This window comes from Rhinatrema bivittatum, chromosome 6, assembly GCF_901001135.1.
Source record: "Rhinatrema bivittatum chromosome 6, aRhiBiv1.1, whole genome shotgun sequence".
NCBI classification, from domain to species: Eukaryota; Metazoa; Chordata; class Amphibia; order Gymnophiona; family Rhinatrematidae; genus Rhinatrema; species Rhinatrema bivittatum.
Window position 1 is genome coordinate 5,453,937 of NC_042620.1, and position 21,659 is coordinate 5,475,595.

The following is a 21,659-nucleotide window of genomic DNA, read 5'->3' on the forward strand; positions in this document are numbered from 1 at the left end:
AGTGGTTACACGAGCTCGTGTATCTTCCTGAGGACTTTCTCGGCTTTAACGTGGATGTTTTAAATTTATATCTTTATTGAACTAACAGCCACATACAAGCACATTGTGTGTAATGCCAGAAAAGACCGCCATGAAAACAACACAACTAGAAGTACAGTACAGTTCAAAAAGGATTCAAAATTCCCCTCCCTCCTCTCCAATGATTGTATAATCCCGGAGGCTGAGCAGTGCTTGGAATTCCCTACACCCAGGGGCTGTGAACGCTGCCTCTGCTGCTGGAGAGAAAGGCCTGAAAGCATGCACCTTACCTTTGTACAAACCATTCCAGGCCTTTGGTCTCGGATGTGTTCCAGAGTGGCAGCAATATCAATTTCTTTCACTCCTGCAATAACAAATTGAATAAATACTACATGGTAACTGGAAAGGCAGACACACAGTTATATTCCTACTATACATTTCTATAGCCGCCATCCTTCTGTTCTTATTCGGATTACCTCACTAGCGTCTCCTGCACCTCGGGTTTACTATGAAAATCTGCTCTCAGGAGACGCCGCTGAAATCTGTAAGTGGTTGTGAGCTCACCTGAATTCCCTCCGCAGGGTTCCATAACATATCCATCACACCCAGATCACAGGTCTTACCATTTAACCTCTGGGCTTCTCTCCCTCCCGATGCAGCCCATGTGGCGAAACATATTTCTACAAGCAACAGTCAATAAATGATGGATATGCTGATTTAATCTTTCTTCAAGTTTCAATTATTGAATTATCTAAGAAAAGGTTCCATGAACTTTCATAGTGCTATACTATCAATTTTTGTGGCTTATAGCACACTACTCGACATGTACACTGCTATACAACAACACACAGACAGTTCCTTCTCCGGAGAGCTTACAATCTAATCAAGAGAAACATACAGGGCACGAGAGACTTGGGGAGTTTCATAGTGTAAGACAATGATTAAAATTAGTTAACGAGGCTGTAAGCAGGACAATCAGGTATTGGGATTTAAAAGCAGCCTCAAAAAGGTGGCTTTTTAGAAGGGATTTGAATAAGGCCAGAGAGGAAGCCCGACACAGCTGGAAAGCAGGAGTTGGGAACTGGCGGTAGAGGAGAAGGGATACAGACTGCGGTGACGTCTGAACTTGTCTCGTCCACCCTGAGTAGCACATGCAGGAGTTTCCTACATTGCAGTCAGATCCTGGGCAGAGGTGCTGTGAGATCTCAAGGTGAGTACAAATGGGGCTGCAACACGAACAGGCTTTAGGGTCCACGGTGTGAGCGCAGCCATGTGAAATGCAGCAAAAGCTCACAGTCTGAATACTCACAACTGAAAAAAAAAGATTTTTCCTAGAAAACTATGATTTGGCAGCAGCTGCCCCTGGATTTTTGCCAGGTCCGAGTAACAGGAGCACAATGCTCAGAGCAAAGGCCAAGGCCCGACCCTCCTCTCAGTAGCTACAGGTTATGAATTTATCCAGTGAGAGTTAAGTCACTCCAGAAACTCCCCAAATGCCATACCCTTCCCCCTCCCTGAACTTTGCTCCCACACAAACATATCCAGTGGGTAAGGAGAGTGACAGCAGTGGCTCTCCCTGCACTGCCCAGCCCATTGCTGGCCCAGCCTGGGGAATGAAAAATCAGAGGCTCTCCGAACCGCAGCAGCACACATAGGTCAAGCCCCACAAGGTGATCAGAGGCCTAGGCTGATGCTGACACAGTGGATCTATCCTAGAAGATGTTCCCTCTCAGCCTGAGCGATTACTGATGTCACCCTGCCTGCCGCTCCGTGGCACTCCATGCACTGGACTAACACTGGGGCTGATGCAGTAAGGTGCAGTCAGCAGAGTGCACTATTTTACCTGCAGATGTGTGCATATTTTTTGTGTGCAAACTTTTCTCCCGATGCAGCAAGGAGTTTTGCACACAAAAAATGTGCGTCCTGCTTAGCACCCTCTCATGGAAATCCCATGCAAATGAAGACATTAACCATTACCCTTTAGTGTGCTGGAAATTTTACTCTTGGTCAGAGGCGGAGTAAAGTTTCCGGCACTTGGGTCAGTCGATGGGCAGAAGCTGGAGTTCTGGTACCGAAGCCTGTAATCAGGATTTATGTGCAGAAAACCTGCTTGGCAGACACAAAGCATGGTTTCTGCATATTAATATGTTTTAAGTGCACAAATCATGTTTTGTTCACATAAATCATGGCTGAGAGGCTCCCCCAAGTTTAAAATGTGCAATGAGTCTGTGCTGAGCACGCATATTAACTTGGGTTTGTGCACGCTTTCCACTCAGCGCCCTTATGTCCCAATGCATTTGTATACCATTAGCTTCCTGGAGCTTGCAAAATGTTAACCTATGTGTTAAGAAACTCTGCGCTGAGTTTCAGCTCACGGTTTAAACCCCCACGTTATTGCATCGACCTCACTGCTGGTGAGACACTGCCTCATTGGCACCACAGCGGCTGCATACTGGCCGAGCTTCCTGCAGTCCTGGCTCATCAGGCCAATGCCGTCTGTTCAGAGACTCAGTCCCAGTGCTCACTGCAGTCTGATGGCAGCAGGGAACAGCTGGAGAGAGAGAATTGGAGATCCACATGGGAAGAAGGGAGGGTCAGGGGAGAGGGGGCAGCAGCAGCAGCCAAAATCTATCACTGAAGAAGGGAAGGCAATATGCCTAAAACAGGAAACCGGGGCATAAGTGATTGTGAAATAACCACAGACCTAACTACACAGGAGAAGGTAAAACCATCTTTAGATCTAGAAGGGGTGAGATGAAAAGCGACAGTGTGAATAGTTGAGATTAAAGATTTAATGAGGAGAGTTGCTCAGTATATACAAGAGGAGAAGGCAATATGCCTAAAACAGGAAACCGGGGCATAAGTGATTGTGAAATAACCACAGACCTAACTACACAGGAGAAGGTAAAACCATCTTTAGATCTAGAAGGGGGAGATGAACAGCGACAGTGCGAATAGTTGAGATTAAGGGTTTAATGAGGAGAGTTGCTCAGTATATACAAGAGAAGGCAATATGCCTAAGGCAGGATACAGGGGCATAAGTGATTGTGAAATAACCACCGACCTAACTACACAGGGAGAAGGTAAAACCATCTTTAGATCTAGAAGGGGGAGATGAAAAGCGACAGTGCGAATAGTTGAGATTAAGGGTTTAATGAGGAGAGTTGCTCAGTATATACAAGAGGAGAAGGCAATATGCCTAAAGGCAGGATACAGGGGCATAAGTGATTGTGAAATAACCACCGACCTAACTACACAGGGAGAAGGTAAAACCATCTTTAGATCTAGAAGGGGGAGATGAAAAGCGACAGTGCGAATAGTTGAGATTAAGGGTTTAATGAGGAGAATTGCTCAGTATATACAAGAGGAGAAGGCAATATGCCTAAGGCAGGATACAGGGGCATAAGTGATTGTGAAATAACCACAGACCTAACTACTCAGGAGAAGGTAAAACCATCTTTAGATCTTGAAGGGGGAGATGAAAAGCGACAGTGCGAATAGTAGAGATTAAGGGTTTAATGAGGAGCGTTGCTCAGGATATACAAGAGGAGAAGGCAATATGCCTAAGGCAGGATACAGGGGCATAAGTGATTGTGAAATAACCACAGACCTAACTACACAGGAGAAGGTAAAACCATCTTTAGATCTAGAAGGGGGAAAACAGGAAACCGGGGCATAAGTGATTGTGAAATAACCACAGACCTAACTACACAGGAGAAGGTAAAACCATCTTTAGATCTAGAAGGGGGAGATGAACAGCGACAGTGCGAATAGTTGAGATTAAGGGTTTAATGAGGAGAGTTGCTCAGTATATACAAGAGAAGGCAATATGCCTAAGGCAGGATACAGGGGCATAAGTGATTGTGAAATAACCACCGACCTAACTACACAGGAGAAGGTAAAACCATCTTTAGATCTAGAAGGGGGAGATGAAAAGCGACAGTGTGAATAGTTGAGATTAAAGGTTTAATGAGGAGAGTTGCTCAGTATATACAAGAGGAGAAGGCAATATGCCTAAGGCAGGATACAGGGGCATAAGTGATTGTGAAATAACCACAGACCTAACTACACAGGAGAAGGTAAAACCATCTTTAGATCTAGAAGGGGGAGATGAAAAGCGACAGTGCGAATAGTTGAGATTAAGGGTTTAATGAGGAGAGTTGCTCAGTATATACAAGAGGAGAAGGCAATATGCCTAAGGCAGGATACAGGGATATAAACGTTTGTGAAACAATCACAGAACTTTTACAGAGGGGGAAGTACTTGGAGTCCACCCCAGAATAGTGAAGGAGCTCAGCAAGGGCTGCCTGCACCTCTCACAGCTCTGTTCAGTTCTTTGGAGGCCCCAGTGATTGGAGGAGAGTGGATATAACCGGGTCTGGGGCAGACGTCAGGGCTGCTAAAGGAAAGGAGAGTGCAGCAGCTTGAAACCAGGGAGGATTCCTGTAATACAAACTTGATTAAGGTCTTTAATGAGGTGGCAAACATTGCCCATCCAGACTTCCCAAGACTTCTGATGCTGTTCTGCATAGGAGGAAAAACTGGAAGAATGGGGAAAGGTTTGGAAGCAATGCTTTGGTGCAAAAAGTGCAGAGGCAGAAAAACTCGTTAAGCACTTATTAATTAGAAAGAAATGGCTGCTAAGTGCAGAAGAGGAAAGGAAGCTCAGTTGCCCTAAAGGTAACCAGGGTGTTTATGACAGAGTTCAAAGCTTTCCAGCAGAGAGAGAATGCACAGAGCTGAATGAGATTCCTGTCGGAGTAGAGTGCGTCATGGACATTTCGTAGGAAAAGAAGGAAATCGCCTTTCAGGGTTTCATGTTAGGGTCAGAAGGATGGGGTAGGTTTTCTTGGGGGAAGTGGCATCGATGGAGTCATTGGCTTAGTAACTTGGTGGGGGAAGCATTGGTGATATGGACCTACAATGTTCTGGGTTTGGGATTGGCTACTGCCAGAGGCTACCTCACCCTATTCCTGTAGGTGAGGAGATCCTGGGGACAGGAAGAGCCACAGGGTGGGGGGGCACTGCTGGCAATGGTCCTCCTCCTAGTTATTATGAGGGGATGGTATCGCAGGGCAGCCCTCTGGCACTGATCCAGGTGCTCAGGAGGGTTTATAAGGGCTGAGAGCCCTTATAAACCCTCCTGAGGGGGGGGTTTTATAAGGGGGGGGGGGTCTCACCTTTCAGGGATCTTGAGATTGATGTGTAAAGTGTTGGCAGCCAGTGTAGACTTTTCAGGACTGGGGTGGTTCTGTGCGCATTCACGATCATGGGAGCAGCAGCATTTTGGATAAGCTATAGGTGGCAGTTAGAGAACTGGTGATTCCTATGTAGAGGGCATTACAATAGTGCAGGCATGAGATTTCAGTCGCTCGGACAGCATTAGCAAAGGCCATGTTATTCACTAATAGGTGGAGCTGACGAAGGTGGGAAAAAAAGCCATTCTGGTTACCGTTTGGACGTGAGCCTTGGTGGTCATCTTGGACTTGAGTATGAAACTCAGGCTTTGGACAGGAGTCAGAGTAATAAAGCAGCAGAGAATGTGATCAGGTATCAGCAGCAGGAAAGCGGGGTGCTGTTCCCCTTCTCACCTTCAGTCCTGTGCTCAGTTGCGGAGGCCACACTTTTGTTAGGACATTGAGAGGAGAGAGGAGATTAAGAAAAGAGCCTAAAAGGTGCAGGGCCTGTAACACAGACACGCAGAATGTACTCACTGGCAGAAAGCGGGGCGTAGGATAGAAATATTTATTTAGCAGGCTTCTATAAGGCATAGGGAGGCATCTTCCACAGAGAAAAGCAGCTCAGAACGGGGGGAGGGGGTGTCGTGATATGAAATTAGAGAGAGGGAACATGAGGAAATATTTCTTTAGTGAGGCAGGTGGATGCCTGAAAGAGCCACCAGCAGAGGCGGTGGAACCAGCCCGTTTGGGACGGACATAGAGACAGCAGGATGCAGGGAGGCTGACTAAAAGAAACCTACTATGAGCTCATCTTCTCAGAACAACAGAGGGCCAAAAAAGAAGAGATGACAGAACTGAGTTGGATAAGGAACAATGTCCTGGAGACACAGCGGACGTGGCTCCTTGTGTGCCACTCTGCGAGAGCCATAGACATTTCTTACCTTTTGCCATTCGGTTTAAGACCATGTCAATTAACATATAGGTTCCTGTCCTTCCAGCGCCTTCACTGCAATACACAAAAAAAGTATTTCAAAAGGTTGTCTCTGGAATGCAAACAAATCAGTTCCACCTGCCTCTTCCAAGGACACTCTGGGAGGTGGGATAAAGGGAAATTGGTTCTTACCTGCTAATTTTCATTCCTTTAGTACCACAGATCAGTCCAGATTCCTGGGTTTTGCCTCCCTGCCAGCAGATGGAGACAGAGTCTCACTAACATGATACATAACCCAGTGTGCCACCTGCAGTCCCTCAGTATTGACCTTTCCCTAATCCAAGAAAAATATTCTACTCCTAACCAACAATTCATTTATAACTTCCCACAGGAAACTGGAGGATGGTGACCTCTTTAGTAAATCAAACAAAACCAACAACGCATGAATTCCCACTAACATAAGAACATAAGAAACTGCCATGCTGGGTCAGACCAAGGGTCCATCAAGCCCAGCATCCTGTTTCCAACAGAGGCCAAACCAGGCCACAAGAACCTGGCAATTACCCAAACACTAAGAAGACCCCATGCTACTGATGCAATTAATAGCAGTGGCTATTCCCTAAGTCAACTTGATTAATAGCCGTTAATGGAGTTCTCCTCCAAGAACTTATCCAAACCTTTTTTGAACCCAGCTACACTAACTGCACTAACCACATCCTCTGGCAACAAATTCCAGAGTTTTATTGTGCATTGAGTGAAAAAGAATTTTCTCCGATTAGTCTTAAATGTGCTACTTGCTAACTTCATGGATTGCCCCCTAGTCCTTCTATTATTCGAAAGTGTAAATAACCGATTCACATCTACCCGTTCTAGACCTCTCATGATCTTAAAGAGCTCTATCATATCCCCCCTCAGCCGTCTCTTCTCCAAGCTGAACAGCCCTAAGCTCTTCAGCCTATCCTCATAGGGAAGCTGTTCCATCCCCTTCTCTGTACCTTCTCCATCGCAAATATATCTTTTTTGAGATGCGGCAACCAGAATTGTACACAGTATTCAAGGTGCGGTCTCACCATGGAGCATTATGACATTTTCCGTTTTATTAACCATTCCCTTCCTAATAATTCCCAACATTCTATTTGCTTTTTTGACTGCTGCAGCACACTGAGCTGAAGATTTTAAAGTATTATCCACTATGATGCCTAGATCTCTTTCTTGGGTGGTAGCTCCTAATATGGAACCTAACATCGTGTAACTACAGTAAGGGTTATTTTTTCCTATTTGCACCTTGCACTTGTCCACAATTCTGCGGTACAGACCCAATAACAGAACAAGCAGATGACTCTCCTCCCCCCCCCAGATGGATGAGTTCTGGACTGATCTGTGATATAACAGGAATGAAAATTAGCAGGTAAGAACCAATTTTCCTTTCCCTTTACGAACCCAGATCAGTCCAGACTCCTGGAATGTACCTAATCTCCTTAATCAGGGTGGTTTCTGGACAGTCCTGCTCGCAGAACACTCTCACCAAAGTCAGAAGTTGGAGCCCTGATAGTGCCTGTTGAAAGTGTGCAACAACTTCCATGTTGCTGCCCTGCAAATCTCCTGTGGAGAAACCTACTGAGCTTCAGCCCGTGAAGTTGCCTGAGTCTGCATCGAATGGGCCCTCAAACCTTGAGGTCGACCCTTTGCTTTGTAAGTTGAACCAATATCCTTAAGCCAATGCGCAATAGTAATCTTAGGGCTTAATGATCTCTCTTTGAAGCAATCCACAGAACAAACAGGTGACCCGATCTTCTAAAGTCAATAGTCACCTTCAGATACTTCAACAAGGCTCGCCGCACATCCAAGAGTCTTAGCTCCCTTGTGTGAGGTACGGAGGAATCCAACTCTGGAAAAGTGATTGATATGAAATGCTGACACCATCTTCAGCAGAAAAGAAGGCACATTATGTAACAACACCCCTGACTCCAAGACCTGTATAAGAGGATCCCTGCAAGACAAAGTTTGAAGCTCTGATATCCTCCTAGCTGAAGAAATAGCCACCAGGAAAATCACTTTAAGGGTCAAGTCCTTAAGAATTGCTTTCCGAAGCGGCTCGAATGGAGCCTCGCACAACCCTCTGAGCACAAGATTAAGGTTCCAGGATGGGCAAACTCTCCTTAACGGAGGACGCAAATTCTTTGCACCTCATAAGAACATAAGAAAATACCATACTGGGTCAGACCAAGGGTCCATGAAACCCAGCATCCTGTTTCCAACAGTGGCCAATCCAGGCCATAAGAACCTGGCAAGTACCCAAAAGCTAAGTCTATTCCATGTTACCATTGCTAATGGCAGTGGCTATTCTCTAAGTGAACTTAATAGCAGGTAATGGACTTCTCCTCCAAGAACTTATCCAATCCTTTTTTAAACACAGCTATACTAACTGCACTAACCACATCCTCTGGCAACAAATTCCAGAGTTTACTTGTGCGTTGAGTGAAAAAGAACTTTCTCTGATTAGTTTTAAATGTGCCCCATGCTAACTTCATGGAGTGCCCCCTAGTCTTTCTACTATCCGAAAGAGTAAACAACCGATTCACATCTACCCGTTCTAGACCTCTCATGATTTTAAACATCTCTATCATATCCCCCCTCAGCCGTCTCCTCCAAGCTGAAAAGTCCTAACCTCTTTAGTCTTTCCTCATAGGGGAGCTGTTCTATCCCCTTTATCATTTTGGTCGCCCTTCTCTGTACCTTCTCCATCGCAATTATATCTTTTTTGAGATGCGGCAACCAGAATTGTACACAATCGAAATCCGGATGGGACGACATAGGATAACCCTCTACCTTGCCTTATAGACAAACAAGAGCCACCACCTGAACCCTAAGAAAGTTGAAAGCCAGCCCTTGACCAAACCCTCCTGAAGAAAAGACAAAATATGCGATACCGTAACTTGGAGTGTCTGTACCCCATTAGCAATACACCAGGTCTCAAACCTTACAGACTTGCATTTATGATAAAGATGTGGACTTTTTCCTAGCCTGTAACAAACTGGGAATTACCACTTTTGGATATCCTTTCTACTTCAGACGCCGCCTCTCAAAAGCCAGGCTGCAAGAGATAAGTAAGCTGCCTGGTCTGAAAATATTAGGCCCTGACAAAGAAGATTTGCCAGATGACCAAACCTCAACGGTCTGTCCTCGGATCCTGCCCCGGATCAGGCTCCGGATTGTCCCCCTGGGGAATTCCCGTTGCTACTGAAGAGATATTAGAATCTTTGGAATCATTGCCTGCGTCCCCAGACATGGAGGCCAGCCCCAGACTCCGCTGGACGGTGGAGGGATGTTTTCTCTTCACCTTGTGCCATGGATGTTCTGAAGGCCGGATCCAGGGACGAGGGGGCCCCTCCTTAAAACAGCTGTTCAGCTAAACAGGCCTCATGAATCAACAGAATAAAATCTATGGAAAAAGGCTGAGCAGGCTGAGAAATAGGGTCAGCAGGGAAATCCTCCCCTTCAGAGCCCCCATGCTCCTCTCCGGAGCCCAAAAACACTGGGGACAACCTCAGAGGGGAATTCCCTCTGTCCAAGAATCCAAAATGGCTGCTGTTCCTGCGCTGACAGGAGGAGAGGTCCCGGCATGCCACGAATCCTCCGTCCCCATTTCGGCTTTGCAGCAGTGGCAGACCCAGCTGAAGATCCTTCGCAACCCGACCCGCAGACCGCATGCAGCCCCGGCCTGATTAAGCCTCAATCGAGAAGACCCGCAGGCACAGCATAGCATGCCGCACGCCGCACTGCCCCTATCCGCTGCTGCAGGAAATCCCCTCAGAATCAGCGGCCCACAGCACCACTCGCTCTGCCTCTGCAGCCCCCAAGTCTAAGCTTCTTTTATCCATTTTTTTTTTTAAATGTATCTTTACATGCGACAAACAACTCAGAGCTGCCAGTGGAACCCTAGCTGCTTCCAAGCTGCTTCAAGAAACCTCAAACCACCTCAGCAGCCTCGTGAAGGGGAGGGGGATCTGGACCACCAGATTGGCACCCCACGGTCACAGGGACCGAAAGCAATAAAGGATCACTAACCCCCAGCTCAGCCATCTCAGACCAGAAGGAACAGTCCCATCAGGACCTGGCAACCCCCTGGGAGGAAGGCTAGCTCCTTCTTTTCTTCTTTTTCTCCAGACTGCAAGTTTTGCACCATCTACCACCTGCTGGAGACAGAGAAATACTGAGGGACTGCAGGTGGCACAAGGGTTATGAACAGGGTCAGTGAAACTTTCTCTGTCTCCATCTGCTGGCAGGGAGGCAAAACCCAGGAGTCTGGACTGATCTGGCTATGTACAGGGAACAGGTTTAAGCTGTCTCTTTCAGGGCACACACTGGGATGTGGGACAACAGGTATAAGCTGTCTCTTGCAGGGCACACTGGGATGTGGGACAACAGGTTTAAGCTGTCCCTTTCAGGGCAAACTCTGGGATGTGGGACAACAGGTATAAGCTGTCTCTTTCAGGGTGTGCTCTGGGATGTGGGACAACAGGTATAAGCTGTCTCTTCTAGGGTGCGCTCTGGGATGTGGGACAACAGGTTTAAGCTGTCTCTTTCAGGGCACACTTGGAAGTGGGACAACAGGTTTAAGCTGTCTCTTTCAGGCATGCTCTGGGATGTGGGACAACAGGTTTAAGCTGTCTCAGGGAACACTCTGGGATATGGGACAACAGGTTTAAGCTGTCTCTTTCAGGGCACACTCGGGGATATGAGACAACAGGTATAAGCTGTCTCTTTCAGGGCTCACTCTGGGATGTGGGCCAACAGGTTTAAGATGTCTCTTTCAGGGCACACTCGGGGATATGAGACAACAGGTATAAGCTGTCTCTTTCAGGGCTCACTCTGGGATGTGGGACAACAGGTTTAAGCTGTCTCTTTCAGGGCACACTCTGGGATGTGGGACAACAGGTTTAAGCTGTCTCTTTCAGGGCACACTCTGGGAAATGAGACAACAGGTATAAGCTGTCTCTTTCAGGGCTCACTCTGGGATGTGGGACAACAGGTTTAAGCTGTCTCTTTCAGGGCACACTCTGGGATATGAGACAAGTTTAAGCTGTCTCTTTCAGGGCACACTCTGGGATGTGGGAATATAGGTTTAAACTGTCTCAGGGCACGCTATGGGATATGAGACAACAGGTTTAAGCTGTCTCTTTCAGGGCACACTCTGCGATGTGGGACAACAGGTTTAAGATGTCTCTTTCAGGGCACACTCTGGGATGTGGGCCAACAGGTTTAAGCTGTCTCTTTCAGGGCACACACTGGGATGTGGGCCAACAGGTTTAAGCTGTCTCTTTCAGGGCACACACTGGGATGTGGGACAACAGGTTTAAGCTGTCTCTTTCAGGGCACACACTGGGATGTGGGACAACAGGTTTAAGCTGTCTCTTCCAGGGCACACTGGGATGTGGGACAACAGGTTTAAGCTGTCTCTTTCAGGGCACACTCTGGGGTGTGGGACAACAGGTTTAAGCTGTCTCTTTCAGGGCACACTCTGCGATGTGGGACAACAGGTTTAAGCTGTCTCTTTCAGGGCACATTCTGGGATGTGGGACAACAGGTTTAAGCTGTCTCTTTCAGAGCACACACTGGGATGTGGGACAACAGGTTTAAGCTGTCTCTTTCAGGGCACACACGGATGTGGGACAACAGGTTTAAGCTGTCTCTTCCAGGGCACACTCTGGGATGTGGGACAACAGGTTTAAGCTGTCTCTTTCAGGGCACACTCTGGGATGTGGGACAACAGGTTTAAGCTGTCTCTTTCAGGGCACACTCTGGGATGTGGGACAACAGGTTTAAGCTGTCTCTTTCAGGGCACACTCTGGGATGTGGGACAACAGGTTTAAGCTGTCTCTTTCAGGGCACACTCTGGGATGTGGGACAACAGGTTTAAGCTGTCTCTTTCAGGGCACACTCTGGGATGTGGGACAACAGGTTTAAGCTGTCTCTTTCATATGAACATAAGAAATTGCCTTACTGGGTCAGACCAAGGATCCATCAAGCCCAGCATCCTGTTTCCAACAGTGGCCAATCCAGGTTACAAGAACCTGGCAAGTACCCAAAAACTAAGTCTATTCCATGTAACCATTGCTAATGGCAGTGGCTATTCTCTAAGTGAACTTAATAGCAGGTAATGGACTTCTCCTCCAAGAACTTATCCAATCCTTTTTTAAACACAGCTATACTAACTGCACTAACCACATCCTCTGGCAACAAATTCCAGAGTTTAATTGTGGGCACACTCTGGGATTTAAGGCAAATATGCGAAGGTGTTCATCACATGCCACAGTTTCCGATGGATTTAATTGGCAAACCCATGCATTCTGCTGTGCATGGGGTGACTGCTTGCAGACATAACATGATCTGCTCTCTCTGAGAAAGTTCCAACATCGCCAGATCTTTACTGCTCACTCCTCTCATCACTTACCCCTTTAAGTTTCCTTCCTTAGCTCCCTATCTCTCCATCTTATCCTTTCTCCCAGTCACCCATCTCTCCTCCATCGATCTCTCAATTCTCCTCTCAAGCCCTGTCATTCTCTCACACCTTCTCCAGCTATTCATCAGTCTCTATGACTTCTTCTCCATCTCCTTGTCAGTTTCTCTTGTCCCTTCTCCATCACTCTTTTTTGTCTCCCCTCCATCATTCTCTCTTGCCCAACTATCTCCCCAATAAGTCTTTTAACCCCTTGCCATTCCCCCATCAGTCTCTCTCGTCCCCTCTCCATCTCCTCTGTCAGTCTCTCTTGCCCCTTCTCCAGCTCCCTCTTAGTCTCCTGCCCCTTCTCCATCAGTCTATCTCACCTACTCTCCATCTCCATCTCGCTGCAATACCTCTCACCCTTATCCATCTCCCCATCAGTCTCTCACCCCTCTCCATCTCCCCGTCACTCTCTTTTGTCTCCCCTCCATCCCTCCATCAGACCCTCTTGCCCATCCATCTCCACCATAATTCTCTCAATCTCTCTCCATTCCCCCATCAGTTCCTCTCACTCTATCTCCTTCTCTCCCATCAGTCTTTTTTGCCCTCTCCATTTCCCCATCAGTCTCTCTCATCCCCTCTCCATCTCCCCTGTCAGTCTCTCTTGCCCCTCCATCTCCTCCATTAGTCTCTCTTGCCCCCTCTCCATCTCCCTGTCAGTCTCTCTCAGCCCCTCTCCATCTCCCTTGTCAGTCTCTCCCACCCGATCCATCTCCCTGTCAGTCTCGCTCACCCACTCTCCATCTCCTCCGTCAGTCTCAACCCCTCCATTTCTCAGTCAGTCTCTCTCACACCCTCTATATCTCCCCGCCAGTCTCACCCCTCCATCTCCTCCATCAGTCTCTCTCACACCTTCTCCATCTCCCTGCCAGTCTCACCCCCTCTCCATGTCCCTGCCGGTCTCACCCCCTCTCCATCTCCCTGCCAGTCTTAACCCCTCCATTTCTCTGTCAGTCTCTCTCACACCTTAAGCATATGCAACACTATATTTTATCCTGTTACCAGATTCTATCAAGTTCAATGTTATTTACTTACTTATGTACTTATTAACCTGCCTTTTAGTTATTAACTGGTTAACCATATTATATACTTTTTCTCAAATTAACTATTTTATGTTTATTTATGTTTATTTATGTTTTATTATGTTTTCTCAAATTAACTATGTTCAATGTAAACCGCTAAATGTTCAATGTAAACCGCTAAATGAAGCGATAGTTACGGTTCCTTAGCGATAGTTTTGGTTCCTTGTAAACCGGGGTGATATGTATACTATACAGGAACCCCGGTATATAAATTCTTTAAATAAATAAATAAATCTCCCTGCCAGTCTCACCCCCTCTCCATCTCCCTGCCAGTCTCAACCCCTCTCCATCTCCTCCAGTCTCACCCCCTCTCCATCTCCCTGCCAGTCTCAACCCCTCCATTTCTCTGTCAGTCTCTCTCACACCTTCTCCATCTCCCTGCCAGTCTCACCCCCTCTCCATCTCCCTGCCAGTCTCAACCCCTCTCCATCTCCCCCACCAGTCTCTCCTGCCCCATCTCTGATCTCATTCTTCAGTTTATCTTATCTCCCACTCCTCCATCTCAGTCCCTCCAACTCCCTCTTATCTCACAGTGAAGAGAATGAAAGCTGCAGTGATTCTCTCCAGTGATGTGTTCCCCTCCTCTCCAAGGTCCGTACTGATAAGGGCAGCTGCTGTGGGGCTGGGAAGAGGAGATGTAGCTATAAGGAGACAATGAAGGGCATGAGGGGAAGCTACAGGGAGGGGATGGGATGGGATGGGAGGATGAATGGGGATTGCCATGGGGAGAGGAGGCAGGACAGCGAGGAGAGAGAAAACAAGTGAAGAGGCAGCAGCAGGGGAAGAGGAGAAGGCAGAAATACAGCGTGCTACAGATCCTCTTCCATTCCAGGTGATATTATTTTAGCCTGGAGATGACTGGCGCTATGGACAGGACCAGGCAAGCAGACATGAATCTCCTGGAAAACGTGGGAGACTTGTTCAGTCTCCAGCGGTGAGGAATGCTGGGAGGCAGAGAGCAGAAACCTTCATTACCTGCAGTGGATTATTATAGGGCAGGAACGGCCTCGGTAACACTTGTTCACTTTCCTGCAAGTAAAGAACAAAAGGCAGATTTGCAAAAGTTTGCAGTTCAACCTCTACCAAAGGGTAAGAGCAGAGAGCAGCATAGATGCATTTCATTCTTAAAACACAGGGTCAGAAAGTGAGAGCGGAGAACAGAAATCCTAATCCCCATGGGAAACAACCACTATCATGAGATAATACAGCACTGAGCAGAATCAGCTGCTGTATTTAGCCACAGGTAGATGAGCCACATGAGAATGCACTGGGTGTGTCACACTATAATGTGGTACTCATATGGTAATGCACTGGGTGTGGCACGCATTAATGTGGTATTCCTAGGGGAATGCACTGGGTGTGGCATGCATTAATGTGGTATTCCTAAGGGAATGCAAGGGGTGTGGCATGCATTAATGTGGTATGCCTACGGGAATGCTCTGGGTGTGTCACACTATAATGTGGTATTCCTACGGTAATGCACTGGGTGTGGCACGCATTAATGTGGTATTCCTAGGGGAATGCACTGGGTGTGGCACACATTAATGTGGTATTCCTAAGGGAATGTAAGGGATGTGGCACGCATTAATGTGGTATGCCTACGGGAATGCTCTGGGTGTGTCACACTATAATGTGGTATTCCTACGGTAATACAATGGGTGTGGCACGCATTAATATGGTATTCCTATGGGAATGCTCTGGGTGTGGCACGTATTATTGTGGTATTCCTATGGGAATACACTGGGTGTGTCACACTATAATGTGGTATTCCTATGGAATGCACTGGGTGTGGCACACATTAATGTGATATTCCTATGGGAATGCACTGGGTGTGGTACACATTAATGTGATATTCCTATGGGAATGCTTGGGTGTGGCACACTATAATGTGGTATTCCTAGGGGAATGCTCTGGATGTGTCACTATAATGTGGTATTCCTATGGTAATGCACTGTGTGTGGCATGCATTAATGTGATATTCCTATGGGAATGCACTGGGTGTGTCACACTATAATGTGGTATTCCTATGGTAATGCACTGGGTGTGGCATGCATTAATGTGGTATTTCTATGGTAATGCACTGGGTGTCACACTATAATGTGGTATTCCTATGAGAATGCACTGTGTGTGGCACGCATTAATGTGATATTCCTATGGGAATGCACTGGGTGTGTCACACTATAATGTGGTATTCCTATGGTAATGCACTGGGTGTGGCATGCATTAATGTGGTATTTCTATGGTAATGCACTGGGTGTCACACTATAATGTGGTATTCCTATGGGAATGCAAAGGGTGTGGCACGCATTAATGTGCTTTTCCTATGGTAATGCTCTGGGTGTGGCACGCATTAATGTGCTTTTCCTATGGTAATGCTCTGGGTGTGGCACACTGTAATGTATTCCTTTGGGAATGCACTGGGTGTTGCATGCATTAATGTGATATTCCTATGAGAATGCTCTGGATGTGTCACACTATAATGTATTCCTATGGGAATGCTCTGGGCATGGCACCCTATGTGGTATTCCTATGGGAAGACTCTCGTTTTGCCACCCTATAATGTGGTATTCGTATGGGAATGCACTGGGTGTGGCATCCTGTAATATGGAATTCCTGTGGGAATGGCACCCTATATTGTGGTATTATTATGGGAATGCTCTGGGCGTGGCACCCTACAATGTGGTATTCCTATGGGAGTGCTCTGGGCATGGCACCTATAATGTGTTACTCCTATGGGAATGCTCAGGGCGTGGCACCCTATAATGTGGTATTCCTATGGGAATGCTCGGGGCGTGGCATCCTATAATGTATTCATATGTGAATGCTCTGGCGTGACACCCTACAATGTGGTATTCCTATGGTAGTGTTCTGGGCGTGGCACCCTATAATGTATTCTTATGGGAATGGTTTGGGCGTGGCACCCTATAATGTGGCATTCTTATGGGAATGCTCAGGGCGTGGCACCCTATAATGTGGTATTCATATGGGAATGCTCTGGGCGTGGCACCTTATAATGTGGCACTCCTATGGGAATGCTCTGGGCGTGGCACGCTTATGGGAATGCTCTGGGTGTGGCATTCCTATGGGAATGGTTTGAGCGTGGCACCCTATAATGTGGTATTCCTATGGGAATGCTCGGGGCGTGGCACCCTATAATGTTTTCATATGTGAATGCTCAGGGCGTGGCACCCTACAATGTGGTATTCTATGGTAGTGTTCTGGGCGTGGCACCATATAATGTATTCTTATGGGAATGCTTTGAGCGTGGCACCCTATAATGTGTTATTCCTATGGGAATGCTCAGGGCGTGGCACCCTATAATGTGGTATTCCTATGGGAATGCTCGGGGCGTGGCACCCTATAATGTATTCATATGTGAATGCTCTGGGCATGGCACCCTACAATGTGGTATTCTATGGTAGTGTTCTGGGCGTGGCACCATATAATGTATTCTTATGGGAATGTTTTGGGCGTGGCACCCTATAATGTGGTATTCCTATGGGAATGCTCTGGGGTGGCACCATATAATGTGGTATTCCTATGGGAATGCTCTGGGTGTGGCACTCCTATGGGAATGCTCTGGGCGTGGCATTCCTATGGGAATGCTTTGAGCGTGGCACCCAATAATGTATTCCTATGGGAATGCTCTGGGGTGGCACCCTATAATGTGGTATTCTTATGGGAATGCTCTGGGGGGGCACCCTATAATGTGATATTCTTATGGGAATGCTCGGGGCATGGCACCCTATAATGGGGTATTCCTATGGGAATGCTCTGGGCGTGGCACCCTATAATGTGGTATTCTTATGGGAATGCTCTGGGGGTGGCACCCTATAATGTGATATTCTTATGGGAATGCTCAGGGCGTGGCACCCTATAATGGGGTATTCCTATGGGAATGCTCTGGGTGTGGCACTCCTATGGGAATGCTCTGGGCATGGCATTCCTATGGGAATGCTTTGAGCGTGGCACCCAATAATGTATTCCTATGGGAATGCTCTGGGCATGGCACCCTATAATGTGGTATTCCTATGGGAATGCTCTGGGCGTGGCACTCCTATGGGAATGCTCTGGGCATGGCACACCTATGGGAATGCTCTGGGCGTGGCATTCCTATGGGAATGCTCTGGGCGTGGCACACCTATGGGAATGCTCTGGGCATGGCACCCTATAATGTGGTATTCCTATGGGAATGCTCTGGGTGTGGCACTCCTATGGGAATGCTCTGGGCATGGCATTCCTAGGGGAATGCTCTGGGCGTGGCACCTTATAATCTGGTATTCCTATGAGAATGCTCTGGGCATGGCATTCCTAGGGGAATGCTCTGGGCGTGGCACCTTATAATGTGGTATTCCTATGAGAATGCTCTGGGCATGGCATTCCTAGGGGAATGCTCTGGGCGTGGCACCTTATAATGTGGTATTCCTATGGGAATGCTCTGGGCATGGCATTCCTAGGGGAATGCTCTGGGCGTGGCACCTTATAATGTGGTATTCCTATGAGAATGCTCTGGGCATGGCATTCCTAGGGGAATGCTCTGGGCGTGGCACCTTATAATGTGGTATTCCTATGGGAATGCTCTGGGCGTGGCACCTTATAATGTGGTATTCCTATGAGAATGCTCTGGGCATGGCACGCTGCACTGTGTGGGTTATTGTAGGGGCACAGTTTGTTAGTATTCATTTGCAGATTGGAGCTCCACTCTGCACTCAATCATCATCGCAGAGTATTTTATAAGAGAATGACACTTAGAGGAGTGAGTGTACAATCAGTCTCATGTCTGCTGTTTTCTGCTTAGTTATAGCCTGTGGAAGGTTTAAGAAATGAACTACATTTGACTGTATCACTGTACATGACATAACAGGGAGAGCAGCCGTTTACTGTGAGATCTCTCAGTGCCAACGCTCAGCACTTTGCAGAACTGCAGAAATTAAAAGCCGGGAATAGCAGGAAGGGTCTCCAGTCCCTGCCCCTCAGATGCTGGCAGGTGACAGAAGAGGGAGCGTCGCGTCGTGGTACGTGCAGCAGGCACACCTGCCAATGATCACTTTTGTGACTATGCAACTGAATCATGATTACTAGCTGCAAATCGCAAAAATGAGACTGACAGCTGAGAGAAGAAGAGTGACACGCTGGAGACACAGTCGCGAGGTACAGTCAGAGACAGACAGGCACAGAGGTACAGGCTGAGACATCCGTGAACTAGCTAGTCATGGCGAAACAGCCACAAGGGACAAACTGAGATGGAAAGCCACATTCAGTCTGAGAGGCAGTCACGGTCCTGGGGTACAGCTAGAGTTACTGCAAGAGAAAGAACTGCAGTCTGCAGAGGTACAGTTACCTGCAAAAGAAAGATATCTGCATAGAGACACAGCCACAGAGGTAGAACCAGAGAGTAAATACGAGAGACAGAGAGATGTTCAGAAAGATGCATTCACGGTGCTACAGCCAAAGTTAGTGGCAGGAAAATGCAGCAGAAGTGGTACCAGCAAAGAGACATACCTGAAATTGTACCACCTGAGCCTTCCAGCTGCAGCTACAAAGCCAGAGAGGTATCAACAAAGCTTTGCAGCTGGAGACATACAGGCAGGGAGGCAAAGCTAAAGAAACATCTGGAAAGATTAATATCTGCAGAGACACAGTCAGAAAAACATCGCAGGAGCTTCACTTTAGGAAAGAGTCACTTGAAGTGGTACAGTAGGAAATTAGGACCAGAGAAAAGGCCAGAATGTTACAACTTCGCTAGAAATATTCAACCCCAATCACTGAGAATCAGAGCCAAAGGTCAGTGCAGAGAGGCTCAGGAGAGTTGCAGTCATAAATATTCTACCAAAGATTAATATCTAGAGCGAGAGAGCACTGGAGACTCACAGCTTTTACATGTTATCCAGAAACATTACAGTGATCATTTCACTTATCAAGAGGCAGCAGGAAAATTACAAATCAGAGAAAACAACCAAAACATTGAGGATGAAAAAAACATATCAGTGACTAAAATACTGAGCATGCCTTTTGATACAGGGGACTGAGGACAGAGGACGCTCTGCAGGAGCAGAGGACAGGGGGACTGAGGATGGAGGATGCGCTGCAGGAGCAGAGGTCAGGGGGACTGAGGATGAAGGATGCGCTGCAGGAGCAGAGGACAGGGGGACTGAGGATGGAGGATGCGCTGCAGGAGCAGAGGACAGGGGGACTGAGGATGGAGGATGCGCTGCAGGAGCAGAGGACAGGGGGACTGAGGATGGAGGATGCGCTGCAGGAGCAGAGGACAGGGGGACTGAGGATGGAGGATGCGCTGCAGAATCAGAGGACAGGGGACTGAGGATGAGGATGCGCTGCAGGAGCAGAGGTCAGGGGGACTGAGGATGGAAGGATGTGCTGCAGGAGCAGAGGACAGGGGGACTGAGGATGGAGGATGCGCTGCAGGAGCAGAGGACAGGGGACTGAGGATGGAGGATGCGCTGCAGGAGCAGAGGACAGGGGGACTGAGGATGGAGGATGCGCTGCAGGAGCAGAGGTCAGGGGGACTGAGGATGGAGGATGCACTGCAGGAGCAGAGGTCAGGGGGACTGAGGATGGAGGATGCGCTGCAGGAGCAGAGGTCAGGGGGACTGAGGATGGAGGATGCGCTGCAGGAGCAGAGGACAGGGGGACTGAGGATGGAGGATGCGCTGCAGGAGCAGAGGACAGGGGGACTGAGGATAGAGGATGTGCTGCAGGAGCAGAGGTCAGGGGGACTGAGGATGGAGGATGCGCTGCAGGAGCAGAGGACAGGGGACTGAGGATGGAGGATGCGCTGCAGGAGCAGAGGACAGGGGGACTGAGGATGGAGGATGCGCTGCAGGAGCAGAGGACAGGGGACTGAGGATAGAGGATGCGCTGCAGGAGCAGAGGTCAGGGGGACTGAGGATAGAGGATGCGCTGCAGAAGCAGAGGTCAGGGGGACTGAGGATAGAGGATGCGCTGCAGGATCAGAGGACAGGGGGACTGAGGATGGAGGATGCGCTGCAGGAGCAGAGGACAGGGGGACTGAGGATGGAGGATGCGCTGCAGAAGCAGAGGACAGGGGACTGAGGATAGAGGATGTGCTGCAGGAGCAGAGGTCAGGGGGACTGAGGATGGAGGATGCGCTGCAGAAGCAGAGGACAGGGGACTGAGGATGGAGGATGCGCTGCAGGAGCAGAGGACAGGGGGACTGAGGATGGAGGATGCGCTGCAGAAGCAGAGGACAGGGGACTGAGGATAGAGGATGTGCTACAGGAGCAGAGGTCAGGGGGACAGAGGATGGAGGATGCGCTGCAGGAGCAGAGGTCAGGGGGACTGAGGATAGAGGATGCGCTGCAGAACCAGAGGACAGGGGACTGAGGATAGAGGATGTGCTGCAGAATCAGAGGACAGGGGACTGAGGATGGAGGATGCGCAGCAGGAGCAGAGGTCAGGGGGACTGAGGATGGAGGATGCGCTGCAGGAGCAGAGGACAGGGGGAATGAGGATGGAGGATGCGCTGCAGAATCAGAGGACAGGGGACTGAGGATGGAGGATGCGCTCCAGGAGCAGAGGTCAGGGGGACTGAGGATGGAGGATGCACTGCAGGAGCAGAGGACAGGGGGACTGAGGATGGAGGATGCGCTGCAGAAGCAGAGGACAGGGGGACTGAGGATGGAGGATGCGCTGCAGGAGCAGAGGACAGGGGGACTGAGGATGGAGGATGCGCTGCAGGAGCAGAGGTCAGGGGGACTGAGGATGGAGGATGCGCTGCAGGAGCAGAGGTCAGGGGGACTGAGGATGGAGGATGCGCTGCAGGAGCAGAGGACAGGGGGACTGAGGATGGAGGATGCGCTGCAGGAGCAGAGGACAGGGGGACTGAGGATGGAGGATGCGCTGCAGGAGCAGAGGTCAGGGGGACTGAGGATGGAGGATGCGCTGCAGGAGCAGAGGACAGG

The 21,659-nt window shown here is 48.5% G+C and overlaps 2 protein-coding genes across 2 annotated transcripts in view; one reads left to right on the forward strand and one right to left on the reverse strand.

Moving 5' to 3' along the window:
- Positions 1 to 21,659, forward strand: part of DNAJB2 (DnaJ heat shock protein family (Hsp40) member B2) — a 497,647-nt gene that overhangs the window by 368,177 nt on the left and 107,811 nt on the right. The window lies entirely within an intron of this gene.
- The window catches only part of PTPRN (protein tyrosine phosphatase receptor type N), a 279,044-nt gene that overhangs the window by 3,031 nt on the left and 254,354 nt on the right, over positions 1 to 21,659 (reverse strand). The window contains exons 24-26 of the mRNA XM_029604982.1: positions 14,692 to 14,745; positions 6,140 to 6,204; positions 309 to 382 (exon numbers count right to left, since the gene is read on the reverse strand). Of these exons, the coding sequence (XP_029460842.1) occupies positions 309 to 382; positions 6,140 to 6,204; positions 14,692 to 14,745 (193 nt within the window). The remainder of the gene's footprint in view (positions 1 to 308; positions 383 to 6,139; positions 6,205 to 14,691; positions 14,746 to 21,659) is intronic.